The sequence below is a fragment of the Cibotium barometz genome, chromosome 41, assembly GCF_041138505.1.
Source record: "Cibotium barometz isolate CiBa-2024 chromosome 41, ASM4113850v1, whole genome shotgun sequence".
NCBI classification, from domain to species: domain Eukaryota; kingdom Viridiplantae; phylum Streptophyta; class Polypodiopsida; order Cyatheales; family Cibotiaceae; genus Cibotium; species Cibotium barometz.
This window is the reverse complement of record NC_141086.1, coordinates 32007097-32021482: the sequence shown is the minus strand read 5'-3', so window position 1 is coordinate 32021482 and position 14386 is coordinate 32007097. Positions and strand designations below refer to the sequence as shown.

At 41.3% G+C, this 14386-nt stretch overlaps 1 protein-coding gene across 2 annotated transcripts; it reads right to left on the bottom strand.

Annotated features, from left to right (window-relative positions):
• Positions 1–11401: 11401 nt before the first annotated feature.
• Positions 11402–14090, bottom strand: LOC147614869 (uncharacterized). Of its 2 annotated transcripts, XM_086780194.1 has the most exons (3): positions 13605–13738; positions 12134–13509; positions 11402–11984 (listed from the first exon to the last, which is right to left on the bottom strand). In XM_086780194.1, the coding sequence occupies exon 2, from the start codon at positions 13476–13478 to the stop codon at positions 12411–12413; it is 1068 nt and encodes a 355-aa protein (XP_086636320.1). In that variant the 5' UTR covers positions 13479–13509; positions 13605–13738; the 3' UTR covers positions 11402–11984; positions 12134–12410. The 2 variants fall into 2 exon arrangements, with proteins under 2 accessions (XP_086636320.1, XP_086636319.1); XM_086780193.1 differs by having other exon boundaries at positions 12134–14090.
• Positions 14091–14386: the final 296 nt, after the last annotated feature.

Below are 14386 nucleotides of genomic sequence, written 5' to 3'. Positions count from 1 at the left end.
TCAAGCAAGAGATGCTCAGACGCATCACATATCAATAAAACCATTAGCTTTCTATATGGCAATTAATATGACCAATTTGGTCTTCATTTGAGAAATATCATCATAACTACCATATGGTGGTAAGGATATGAGAGCTTTCCATGCTTGTGCACCATCTACAGTCTTTTGCTTGACCTCTGCGCATTGGTAGCCTCCCTAGCGATATGTGTAGCAACAACTTCAATGCTAATATTTGATCATAGTTATAGCGCCAGCTCATTTAGTCGGGTTCACATTATGGATCGACCCTTGTATGTTGTAGTAGTTGAGTACTAACCCATATAGTGTGTACTCTTATTTTTATGTTATATTGGTTGAGTAGAGAAGAAGAAGATAGAAGAAAATTCAGCTATCCATCTCTCTCTTATCTCTTGCTCTCTCTTGTGTGTGTGTGTGTTTGCTTGCTAGGGTTTGAAGCTCTCCCTCTCCCCCATGTTCTCTTTATGGTATCAGAGCCTAGTTCATGTGAGAGAGCTAAGGAGGCAAGCAAGAGGCAAGAACAAGCAAGGAAGGAAGCAGTACTACACGGGTAAGAGCACCATCATCTCTTTCCCCTTCTTGGTTTAGGTACAACACCCCCTCAATAGCTCTAGGAGCTACACATCTCCGATTGAGGAGTTGTCTTCACGGAAGCAGAGCTACAAGAAGGCAGGTATATTGTCCTATTGGACCCAATTTTTTCAGGCATTTCGAGCCCCGTTTTGTCACTGTAGGGTATTTTTTGTAGTTTTTTGGAAGTTCTGGTAGAGAACTATTTCTGCTTGAAATCTGGTTATTGCAGTATAGCAGTGTATTTTGGAAGTGCAGACAGGTTTTGCACATGTATTGTTGATACTGGGTGTATGTACATGTACTCTGGTCAAATTTGGTGACACGCAGGCTGTGCTGAAGTACCACTGTGCAGCAGGTACAGGAGATACTGCTGTATTACAAGTTGCATACAGAAGTTGTCTGTTTGCAAGTTATTTGATTGCTGCAGGAAAACATGTCTGATGGAATTAACCAGATTGTTAGTGAGAAGCTGGATAAAAGATACTGTTGTATTATAAGTTGCATACAGAAGTTGTCTGTTTGCAGGTTATTTGATTGCTGCAGGAAAACATGTCTGATGGAATTAACCAGATTGTTAGTGAGAAGGTGGATAAGAATAACTTCCATGCCTGGAAGTTCAGAATGACCGATTTCCTAATGGTGGGTAAAGGATTTTGGGATTATGTAGAAGGAGACAATGAGGAGCCTCCAGAGTTATCTGAGGAGAATGCCATTCCTGCAGATATAAAGACATTCAAGGATTGGAATCAGGGTGCAAGAAAAGTCATGTACTGGCTTTCAATTAGTGTCACAGACACTATGATAGGACACATACAAGATGCAAACACTCCAGCAGTTGCATGGCAGAATCTGGTTCAGATGTTCCAGAGACTAACACAAAGGCAAGGAAGTTGCAGTTAAAGCAAGACTTGCATACTGTGGAAAAGAAAAGCATGTCCATCAATGAATATGCCTTAAAGATCAAGGGCATTGTTGAATCCCTTGGGTCTAGCAATGTATCAATGGAGGATGATGATTTGGTGAGTGTCTATCTGAATGGGCTTGGCAAAGAATACAAGTCATTCAAGACCTCCATTGCAGTTAGGGAGAATATTTCCAACTTTTAGGACTTGATATCTATGTTGATCATAGAAGAAAAGGCTTTAGGTGAGGATTCTTCTTTTCAAAGAGAGAACACATCGAAACAGGCCTTCTACTCTAATTCAGGTAGAGGCCATGGTCGAGGCCAAGGTCCTCTTGATTTGATGCAGTTGATGTCCACATGATCTTTAACATGCATTTCAGGTGATGCATTTATGTACTACTGTGCTCTAGCATTAGCACTATGGCATTGGGGTTTCTCATTTTTCCCATCATATAGTGCTTGCTTTTTCCATTGGCATTGCAGTTCATCTTTGCCATTTGTCATCATGATCTCTCTTGATCACTCTTACTATGGAGCATAGTGCAGGATAGCATTCACAGCTTTATCACCCTGCTACCCGTTCACACCATTCACTTGAGGGGGGTTTGTTGGTCATGTCCACTCTCGGCTAGTTCAAGTGTGAACCTAGCTTACTCCGGGCACTTTTTTCCTGCGATTGAACACAAGTTTTTTCCCATGTGAACAAACTCTTATGTGTTGGGCACTTAGCCCTAGGTTTTTTAGTACTCACTTGTACTTTCATTTTATTATGATTGAGTACATCTTTTTCAGCACTCTCACGTTTCTCTGTCTTGAGCTTGTGTGTGTGTATATACCGTGTGAACACACTCTTGTGTGTTGGGAACTTAGCCCTAGGCTTTTTAGTACTCACTTGTACTTTCATTTTATTATGATTAAGTACATCTTTTCTAGCACTCTCACGTTTCTCTGTGCTTGAGCTTGTGTGTGTATGCAGGCTAGCTGCCCTCCTACCCAACAGCCACTCTGGTCGTCGACTATCATGCCTGAGGTCAACGAAATCCCAGCCGCGTACCCACAATCGCCACTTTGTTGCCCTTTCTTCATGTGCTTCTTCATACTCGCCTCCCACCTACCCTTGCCAATATGCTCGTCCCTTTCCTGTGTGCTCCCCACCACCATGTGCTGAAGCCACTGCCAGGATTAGTCGTCACCGGCACCTTGTCTTCTCCTCGTCATTGGCCATTCCACTGGGCACTGTCTAACTAGCCTTCGCTCTGTGTGCTCATTTACACCAACTGGCCGTTCCACAGTAAGATCTACTCACTGAGTTGGCCCCCTTTCACATAGGCTAATGTGGCACCAGAGGCTCGGCTTGGCTTCCTTTCACACTATCTCCTGCCTTGTTGGGCACTCAACACATGTCATGCTGGTTGGGCAAAAACACACTGAACACTCAATCCAGAGAAATCCTAACATATTCATGAACATAGAAAAGGAGAGTGGGTCCGGTTGGAGGCTATGTTGGAGAAGGGATATGATGTCAAGGGCACCCAACACTCATTGACAGGGCCGTTACTACCCTCTCTTGAACATGTGCATAGTGCTTTCATTCCCACTTAAGCATGTTTCCATGTTTACATTGGTGTAACTGATCATTCATGTGTATATGGTATTGATGGGTATGTGGATGGGCTTTTACATAAAGTCAAACATCTATGTATGAGGAGTTTTAGGAGCCATGTGTGGCATGGTGCAATAGATTAGGAGCCAAGGGGGTGGAGGGTTAGACCCGCCCTTGGTGCAGTAATAAGGAGAAGTAGATGGCTTGGTAACACGATTACTCAAGCATGACTCCACCTTCTCATGTATTCGTGGTTCATAATGGTTATCTTTTATATTGAATTGTGGTAGTTGGTGGTCATACACATGAATGAAAGCTATGTATTTTTTGTGTTTATGCTTGTCACCAGGACGATGAACTCTTAAAACCTGGGGCACCTGTACAGGGGTAGGTTGCCCATGGTAGGCACATGTGAAAGCATGAGGTGTGTGAGTTATCCCACATGAGGGGATTGTAATGCCTATGGGCTTTTTGTATAAAAGGGGTTTTCCCTGCTCTTGAAGATGATCGATACAATCCATTCACTTGTTCATTTTCTCTTGTTTTGGGCATTCAAGTCAGCCCCACAAGAGATAATTGTGGGAACCTCGCGAATTGTCACCTCCTCGATGGCTATGATGATCTCAGGAACTCACATGGAATTTGGAATTATCTATGGCTCTGCATGTTCAAACAATTATATCTCTTGGTTAACCTTGACATGCGGATCAGACACAATTTCTAGTGCCTCTTTGGTATCCCTTTGTCTTTGGTCTTCTACTGTGGTACTCTTGTTCTCTACCTTGATCTTTACCACACTTGCTTCCACTGGAGTACTTTGACTCATCATGACAAAAAGCTTCTTTATTTCTTTCCAATACTCTTCTTCACGTCTTCCATCGTCTTTTCTCCTTTACCTTGCTTCTTCTTCACATTGTTCCCTTTGGCGATCTTGGTCTTCACATGCTTGTTGGTAAATCTTTCCCTTTCCCTGGGATGCCCGTTCGAACATTGCCCAACTAGCTTCACTTTGCCTTTTCATCAAAGCAAAAATATCCTCTATGGTTTCCATGAAGAAACGCTTGCTATTTTTTTACTGTAATCAATCCCAAAACCCTAAACCTAGGCTTCCACATGCATCCTAGATACCCTAGAACCATGCTACACTAAAATATAGACTTTCTAGTACTATACTATGCTGACAATGAGCAAAAAGCTGCTTGACCTAATTTTGCTCTAGCTCATGATTTCTTGTAGCCAAGGGTGGGCTTGACGTTCCTTTTGAATTAGGGGACCTCTTCTTGATTAACATGGAAGGACTCATGTCCTTCTCGACACTTTCCATATAAAAAACCTTTATCATAGTCTCTGGTACGTATATATATACAAGTCATGTAGCATTATTATCTCAGTCGGCTAGCTCTATAGCTAGCCGACCAACCCATATGCCCATATAAACAGCAAGGGTTTGTAGCATCTCATTCATTCCAGCATTCAAATCATTCGTCATCGCTTCAAGCATACAAGTGATCAACCATAAAAAACGCATCACCCATCAGCTTTGATGAAAGAAGCGCTTTAGTCCATCAACGTTTTCTCAGCTTCACATCAGAATTCAACATTCATTCATTAGCGTTTTCTCCATCCTCCCGAGTGAAGAAAAATGCAGCATGCTCAATCCTCATCGTTGCATATTCACAGGCATAGAAATTATTTGAATTCAGCCATCTCTCAGTCTCAGTCTTGTAGCCTTTCTACAGCCCCTTGGAAGAGTGCATTGGCATTGAGATTGGTCATCATTGGTGCTTTTGCAGTGGTGTATAGTCAACCGATCCAATGTTAGCCCATTATATTGTGGAAAGAGGCTATCTTAACGAACCTTGTAAAAGAATCTTAATCAAGGAACATTTTATTTATGTTAAATAGTGTTTAATTAGAAAACAAATTGACACGTGAGTAGGGTGGAAAGTGGGAGAGGATGGAATGCCCCGACGGTACCATCCTATGGATGGGTGGACCCGATTAGTCGGGCAGCATTTTCAGGATATATCTCATTAATTTACATATTATAAATTATTAAGATTATAACTTCATTAAGGTTTGAATAGTTGACGTGTGAATGCCATCCATTGGATGCTTTACACTAGGACTATCATCCAAGATCTTGAACCCATCTCAACAAACATGGGTCTAAGATCGGATGTGTAATTCCCAGAGGATCATTCTCTTCGATGTGTTAATCCCAAGATACTAGATGTGTAATTTTTAAAAAACTAAAAAAAATCTCAAACGTGTTAATCCTGATAATCTTTGGATGTGTCAATCCCAAGGCACCAGATGTGTAATTCTCAAAAAGTTAAGATTTCAGATGTATTAATCCTGAGTGCCTTCAGATGTGGTGTGGTGCTATGATAAGTATTTGATAGTTTTGAACTTTTCAATAATACAATGAAAGAAGCAAGTTCACCCTTGCTCGTCTAAAAATCGTAAGAAATGCCGAATTAGTTGGAAGCACTTGTCAATCCAACCATTGGAACCAGAATTAGTTATGGGATGCCATGAAAATACACCTTTGTGAAAGGTTTTATCCTCCAGGATTTCAAGAAGATAAAATGAATAAATTTTTGGAGCTAACCCAAGAAGGGAAGACCCTGGAAGAATACCACCAAAATCTTACTAAACTTCTCTGATTAGCTCCAGAGATGGATGAGGTAACTCTTCTCCATCGATTCATTTGAAAGCTTAATCTACCTTTGAATAACCTCGTTCAAGAATGCAAAACCATCCTCTATTTCAGAAACCATAATTATAGCCAAAGACTATGATAAAGGTTTTTTATATAGAAAGTGTCGAGAAGGACATGAGTCCTTCCATGTTAATCAAGAAGAGGTCCCCTAATTCAAAAGAAACGTCAAGTCCACCCTTGGCTACAAGAAATCATGAGCTAGAGCAAAATTAGGTCAAGAAATAAGGATAGCACGGTTAAAGATAACCGAATTCAACAAGTATTTCTATGAGTAAATAGAAGAGGATTGGTGCAAGATTCATGTGAAGTAATGTACATGATGAATAGAGGTATTCTAGAAGACGATACTAAGATTATACAATTTCTATCATAGGTTATTTTGCATAAAGGATTGATTCCCTTACGTTTTTTCAATCATGATAATTTGTTAAGTACCATATTACATGGAGGTATAGAATAAGAAATTCATAAGGAAGGATTATGATTTATTTATTTTTTAAATAGGTTCATATCGTCTGAGAGGTATATGGATGCATGAACTTAGAATAATAAGGCCAATTAACTTTAGAATAATAAAGACCTTTTGGGGACACAACAAAACGAGCCAAACACATGAAATAAATGGACTCTTTAGAAACAATGTTCAGATAAAAGAAGATTTCTACCTAATGGTGGGGACACCACTTTGAAAGAGACAGGAGGATTCACTTAGATACTACCCCAGCTCGCGAGATGAGGACATCTCGAATCTTTTAAGTGGGGGAGATTGTAAGGTCTCTCCTAAGCCATGTATGTGTCTCTTTTAATATAGATTTCAAGAAGGAAAGAGAGTGCACTTAGAGACGAGTGAGACAATAAGGCTAGAAACATTAGGAAAGTAATAAGAGTAAAAATATTAGCTCCAAAAATCCTAAAAGAAATAAGAAGATAAGAATAGTTCTATTAAGAGATAAGCATCTCCAAAAATAAAAATTTGAATTTAGGTGATAAGAGGTCATATTTAGGTGATAGGAGTCCATACATACTAAAAATATAAAAAAGCAACGCGTTTCTAAAGATTGCGCGTTTGCGGCTATATATAGACGTTTTTGCCTATTCTACCCATGCTCGCTGTAGACCAAATGCCTTCCTGTTCTTTTGAGTGGCTACGTGACCATATTCTGAGTTTTTTTCAGAGAGTTATGGCCGAAACAATTCATTGGTTCTGTCAAGGTCTCTACACAGGAAAACTGTAAGAATGCAGCTAGTAGCCATGTCAAGGTGATTCTAGACCTTGAGATGAAGAGATTAGATAAGAATGAAGGGATGAAGAGATGAAGAGATTAGATAAGAATGAAGGGATATATGGGAAAAGAAAGCTAGCTTGCTATGACCTTTATGAGGAAGACTACTACTCCATAGCTTTTCTTTTAAAGAAAGAATAGTATATCGTAGCCCTGCAAGAGAAGGCTACTTTGTTATAGACCTTCAAAAGATAGAAAAGTCAAAGTACTAGTAAGAGGAGATAAAACATGGAAATGATCGAATGATTTCAATCATAAGAGAAGGTATTAGAAGACTCTCTAGTCTCATATATCAAGTTCTGAATCTCTTATTAACGAGCAAAGACAACGATAGACAACAAATTCTTATAAGATGTACATATATTCTGTTTTTCAATTATATATCATTCTTAGGAGTTGAGGTATGGCCCTGGCTTCGCTATTAATTGTTAATAGTGATCTAATTGAATAAATCAACTAGTTAAAGTTTTTATTCTTTTAACTAACAACATATGCCTTAATAAAGAATGTCTTATCGCAATCTCAAGTTGAAATGCTAAAATCTTTGTGAAAGGGTTGTTTTCTTAAGAAAGTAACGTGGATTCTAGTCCTATGATTTAGCTAAGTAAATGAATTGTTATCTTGGTTAAATTAAGGTACAAGTACAACTTCTCCCCACCTTGACACTGTCCTGTTCTTGTGCTTGTGTAGCCGAACGACTGAGACGTTAGTAAGGCCCAGAGTCGGCCCATGGCATCTCTCATACCATTGGGAGAATGAGGTTTGCCGATTGAGGCGAGTGATTATGATGCTGTCTAGTTCTGAGGACCCAAGCTAGTGTGGTGAATAAGCCCACCCTAGCATGTAGACATCCCTCTGAGGTGCAGGAGGATCGAGCAACGGAGCCTCAAGAGACGACAAGCCGGCTTGAGTCCTCGCGCCTAATGATCGACGACGACGAGGTGTATGGTCCCGTAGGATTTTGCGCAACATGTAGATGCTGGAAGGCCAAATTATAGATCGACGACAATATAAAGAAAAGAATAAGAGCCGGTTTGGCTTGTATGAAATTGATTCTTGTATAAACTTTTTTTCTATAAATCTTATCTTTGCATTATTATATTGTGAAAAGAGGTTATTTTAACGAACCTTGTAAAAGGGTCTTAATTAAGGAACATGTTTATTTATGTCAAACAGTGTGGTAGGATTAATTAGAAAATAAATTGATGCGTGAGTAGGATGGAATGCCCCGACGACACCATCCTATGGACAGGTGGACCCAATTAGTCGAACAGCTTTAGATTAAGTGAAAGCCCTACACTAGATAAAGAGGTTCTCAGGCAACTCTATTCTAGAAGACTAGGCCAGCGGCTGTGCCCTGCATGGATGAGGAAAAAAGCGTTGTCTCTAGAAAATCAAGATTAGTAGTTGCTCAAATTATGATCAATTACCATATAGGTGATTTAATTTTTAGAAGACCACGCTCCCCCTGCGGGATAAGACTAGGTCTTACCTACAAATTGTATCCTTGAATCTCTATATGGTGAAGGTGTCGATGAGTCCAAGTTATGACTTAGTAGAATATCTTAAGTGTTTCCCCTATTTTGGAAGGAGAGAACCTTACAAGTGTAAAGTGCATGTGACAAAAGGCCTAGCAATAGGCATGATCAGTTCCGACAAGTGACCCGCCGCTATGTTAAGGGTAAGGGATAGTAGGCATGGAAACTGTAGCACATAGACTTTGATATTTTTGTCTGAGCACCTTCCACACTTTCTAGTCTTGCTGAAGAACTGAGCATTTGTTCCCAAAGTTAGAAGTAGAAGTTTAAGGTCAGTAATCCTGAGAGAAAGAATGACAGAGTGTCCACCCTATCATCAGGTTTAGCAGAGGGAATGTCACATGCATGCCCATGTCATGGCATAATCCTCAACAGGAATATCATAATCCTTGATTAGGACAATAGTTATGGCAACATTTGGAGCACCATTACCATCATCAATGTAATCAACAATAACATCTCCATTAGCATTATCATCATCTTCAACATCACCATCAACAACATAACCAGCATGGAGGGATTTAGGAACCAATCGACAACCATATATGCCTTTAGGCAACACTCGACAGCTAGCCCAAGGACCCTAGTAGCAAGCGGGGCAACATCCAATTAAAGGCCAACCATGTGTGTGCAAGCATTAATAAGCAAAGCATAGATTTTATGGCATTTTACGCACTTATTCATATCCAAGACCTAGCCAACAACATCTGTTGCTGGCCAACCAACTCATAATTCAACATTCTCAGGCAGTTTATTCATCATTTCATCAGTAGAAGTCATGTAGGGCCAGAGGTCACCCCTATGGAGCTAACCAAGGGCCTAAACCATGTATAGTCAATCAACCACCTTTTTGTACCATACGAAATACAAAAAAAACCTAACACCAACTCTCTCTCTTCTTCTTTCTCCTATCTTAATCATGTTTAATCAACATCTACTATGGATCAATTCAACAAGGCTTCTGCTCATGCAACATAGGTCATAGTCAATCATTAGGCGGTCCTTTTGGCCTAGAAGTCAATCCACTTTTGGAAGGCCAAAGGCAATGAAGTTGTACAACATTGTACATCTTTTTCTTCAATATCAATATACTAAAAACACAATTCATCTCCCCCTTCTCTCAGTTGTCTAATCATTACGTTTGCATTAGTGTTCTTAATCAAGCTTACGACTGTGGATTAGTAGTAGAAGTCTTCCGTGCACGCAACATGCACTCCCCATCAAATACACCCTTTGGTGATGAGTTTCCCTTATGTCAATGCATGCATGCCTCTATGCTCCAAGTCACAACTTGGCTCAGATAGACTAGGCAAACTAATTGCACTTTCAAACTCTTCCAAAACCTTGTCAACCCTCACTAACGAGTGATGTTTTACATGTGGTGTGGGAGACATGATGGACACGATGACAAAGCCATGCCCACAACAAATACGCATGATTGCAACCATTGGACTAAAAATCCAAACAAGATATAGCTAATTACAATGGAAACAAAGGAGTCACACTCCTCCCATAAGGCAAAATAGTGTCAATGTAGCTGAAGATACAACCTACAAAAACCACAAGATTTCCACGGAACACACCGATGCTTGGATGGCCCCACTGAAGTGTTATGTATTCAACAAATGCTTGGATAAGTGAGCTACACAAACATGAAACTAACAAATTTATTAGAGGGTAGTGGACATGCACAATCACTTTTGGCATCAAGACCTAGGCAAAGAACCTCGTGTGCATATGTTTATGAGTCGAGGACAATAATATTGTGGAAGCAATGAAGGTTTCTTTGATTTACCCATGTGAAGGTCACCCACAAGGGGGGGGAGAGAGAGAGAGAGAGAGAGAGAGAGAGAGATGACGAGCAATGACAAGGGCCAAGGTAGGAATAGTTTTATCTCCCATGTGAAGCTCCTTAATTTAACTTTTTTTAAAGTTTTGAACGTATGGCCAAACCTTTTCTTTTTTAAGGAATGAAAATTTCCTAGTGCACTGCACCAAATGGAAGCTACCACAAAGTTGGCGAGGAAGATGCAGCAGAGACTGCTATATATTGGTGACTGGAGCTTTTGAGCTTCATATGCACCATTGGAGATGGTGGTGCCTACTTCTTCACGCAAGATCAACGAAGCTATAATGAAGGAGAACACTTTGCTGCTGATTGTGCTTACACAAAGCTGCTATTTTGTTGCACACAATCTGCAACTTCAATTAGAGCTGAAGCAACTCATCACAGGTTTTGATGTGCTGTTTGTTTCCAAGAATTTGTACTTGCCACAGCTTTTGAGCTCGCCTCTTTTCCAAGCTTGTTCTCGCTTTGAAGTTGCTTTGATGCTACTTGTTTGCTAGTTCGTTGCAGCTATGGATCTGCTCCCACAGATGCTGCTAAAAAGAGCTTGGACACTCCCTTTCAATCCTACTTGCTTGCCACTAACAACCTAACGTGAAAGCCTAATGAAAGATATTGCTAAGAAAAAATCCTAAGGGCTCTCGTACCAGCCTGCGTAACACAAATTAAGCATAAGCAAAGCTATAACATATTACTGAATTCCACTCAAAGTGAGTCTTAGGAATCAGGATACATCAATTTATGGCTCACAAGGAGCATCTCTATATACACAACCATCTCCATCAAATCACTAGAATATCTCCATGCACACGACCAACCCTCCCCCTCCCCCCCCCCCCCCCCCCCCCCCCCCCCCCCCGAACACACACCGTAGACACTATTCATCTCTTACACACACATGACATAGGGAATTCTCAAAAGTTGGATCCCCCAATATCACCAATATTAAAAAGAAAACCAATGTTTCAGGAGTCTTTGGATAAACTTTACATTCATGGTAGACACTTCTTATTGACTTGACCAAGGCATCAAAGGTAGTTGACATAGAAAGGCATACTGACTAGCCTCCTAAAGATGTGAGCTTCAACGAAATAAGAACTTTGATAATGCACAAAGCCCTAGGAGCTTTAGCAGGCAACACTTTATCTCAAGTCTAACTCCCAAGTTCTAGCAGTGGCCATGCATCCCTTCTGTATCAACTAGGAAAGGGTCCTTCGGATAAACTTTACATTCATGGTACACTTCTTATCGACTTGACCAAGGCATCAAAGGTAGTTGACCGAGGCATCAAAGGTAGTTGACATAGATAGGCATACTGACTAGCCTCCTAAAGACGTGAGCTTCAACGAAATAAGAACTTTGACAATGCACAAAGCCCTAGGAGCTTTAGCAGGCAACACTTTACCTCAAGTCTACCTCTATATCCACAACTCCTGAGTTCTAGCAGTGGCTCTGCATCCCTTCTGTATCAACTATGAAAGGGTCATGTGACCGCTGCACAGGCCATTTATTACACGAGTGTCAGTAGCCATGATTATAGAGCATTTTTTTATCGCATGGACACAACTAATATATAAATCATCATAACAGAGCTGCATCTTCTCTTTTATCCAAGCAAAAAGGACCATAACACCTCTACTTACCTTGAGCAGCCAGAAAGTAATGCTACTGTACGTCAACAAGTTTGATTGATAAGTCAATGGTAGACCTTCACCCCAAGAGGACCTTGACGGCTCTGGATTGATGTGCCAGTTGTAGACCCTCGCGCTAAAAAGGGTGTTGAAGCCTCTGCCTATGATGGAACGAGATCACCATCAACCGCTGGTACTAGCACGGCAAGCAAATGCAGAATATCAACTCCCTCACAATCCTTGACAAGGATTTCAATTGCTTTCACACCTCAATCAGGCCAAAAAACTGTCATACCATAACAGTCACATGCTCAAGCAATGTCAGAGCTTTATCCGAATCATTTGCTTTCTCAAAGGACTTGAACAATATATTGCGTGTCACGTCATCAGGGATGCACCCCTTCTCTTTCATGCAAGTTAAGAGAAAAAGAGCATCATCAAATCTGCCTACTTTGACCAGGTGAACCAAGAGGCTGTTGTAGCTCTGCACATCAGGTTGGCATCCCATGGAGGCCATCTTTTCCAATAGATCAAGGGCTTCATCCATCTTGCCTTGCTTAGCAAGACAATCAATCAGTATGTTATAAGTCACAAGACTAGGGCTGCACCCCTTCTCCTGCATGAGGGCAATCGTGGACCACACCATGTCGAATTTCTTATTCCAGACAAGCCCAGAAAGAAGACTGTTGTAGCTCACTATGTCAGGCTGGCATTTCATATGTGGCATTAGTTCAAGCAATTCCAAGGCATCATCTACGTTGCCCTCCTTTGCAAGCCAGTTGATAAGTATATTGCAGGTTATAGTAGAGGGTTTGCATCCCTTCTCCATCATCTGAGCTAAAATGGAAAGGGCCGCCTTCCCTCTACCCACCTTGACTAGACTGGATATGACACTGTTATATGTCACCGTATTTGGCCAGCATTGCATCGTGCTCATCTCCTCGAGCAGCTCTAAAGCTTCGTCTACCTTGCCCTCCTTTGCCAGCCAATCAACTAGCACGGTACAAGTTGCTGTGTTCAGTCTGCACCCATTCTCTTTTAACTGAGCAAAAGTGGCCAGGGCCATGTCAGCATGGCCAGCTTTTAGCAGCCTAGATATGAGGCTGTTATAGGTCACTATGTCCGGCTTGATCCCCATGGCAATCATGTTGTCAAACAGTTTCAAAGCTTCTCCTAGCTTGCCCTCTTTAGCAAGCCAATTTATGAGCATAGTGTATGTGAATACATTACCCTTGCAACCCTTCTCCATCATCAAAGAAACAGTAGAGAAGGCCTCTTTTTCTTTGTCTGCCCTAAGAAGCCCTGATATCATAATATTATAGCTGATCACATTAGGCTGGCAGCCCTTCATGGTCATGTCCTCCAGTAAAGCCAAGGCTTCACTTGCTCTACATACATGGGAGCTGATGAGGGTTTTCAACATGGCATTACACATATACACATCAGGCATGCAATCATCAAAGTCATTGATTGAAAAGAATACCTTTACGGCATCTTCGACCATGCCGGCACGGCCATAGTTTTTGATGAGAAAGGAGAAAAACACTGAAGAGGGCTTCATGTGTGCTTTCTGCATGGATGCAATGAGAGGCCATATAGGTTGGGACTGAGAGAAACGGAAGAAGATGATTGCGAGGGCTCTGTACGTATTCGAGTCGTGGGCGAAACTGGCTTGGTGGGCGGCCCATTGGAACAAGCCGAGGGCCACGCGGGAGCTTGTTTGGCGGATCAGGACGGAGCACAGGAGCCCTGGACTGAGGTGGAAGAGGAAAGGGGAGAGAGCAGTCTCCAACGAGGGGCTCCATTGCTGCTTCTGTGCAAGGATGGAAGCAAACTGCTGCGCGAGTCTCCTCGCACAACCTTGCCCTCTCGTCTGCATCTGACCTGAGGGTTTTTTTTTTCAGTGGAAATGAAAAGTAGGTATTTTCAAGATATGAAGATTCACAAAGACAAGGAAGTATGGGCATAAGGGTGAAGAAGGAGCAAGAAAATTATGGAAGTCCAAAATGTAAACTTTATGTCTCTCTGCCCATTGAAATGGTGCAAGATTGGCCCATTGAAATGGTGCAATATTGGCTTCAAGTTTACCAATCCCGAGCTTTGTTCTAAGAGGCTGGATTAGGTCAAACTGGTGGCCTAGAGGTGCAGAAGTGGAGCACATCCAGTTTTTCACCTAATAGCTCCTTCTGTTTTCAGTGGGAGTGAGTATTCTTCTAACACCCTTGATGTTTACATAGTCTATCCAGACCATACTGAGATTAGCTT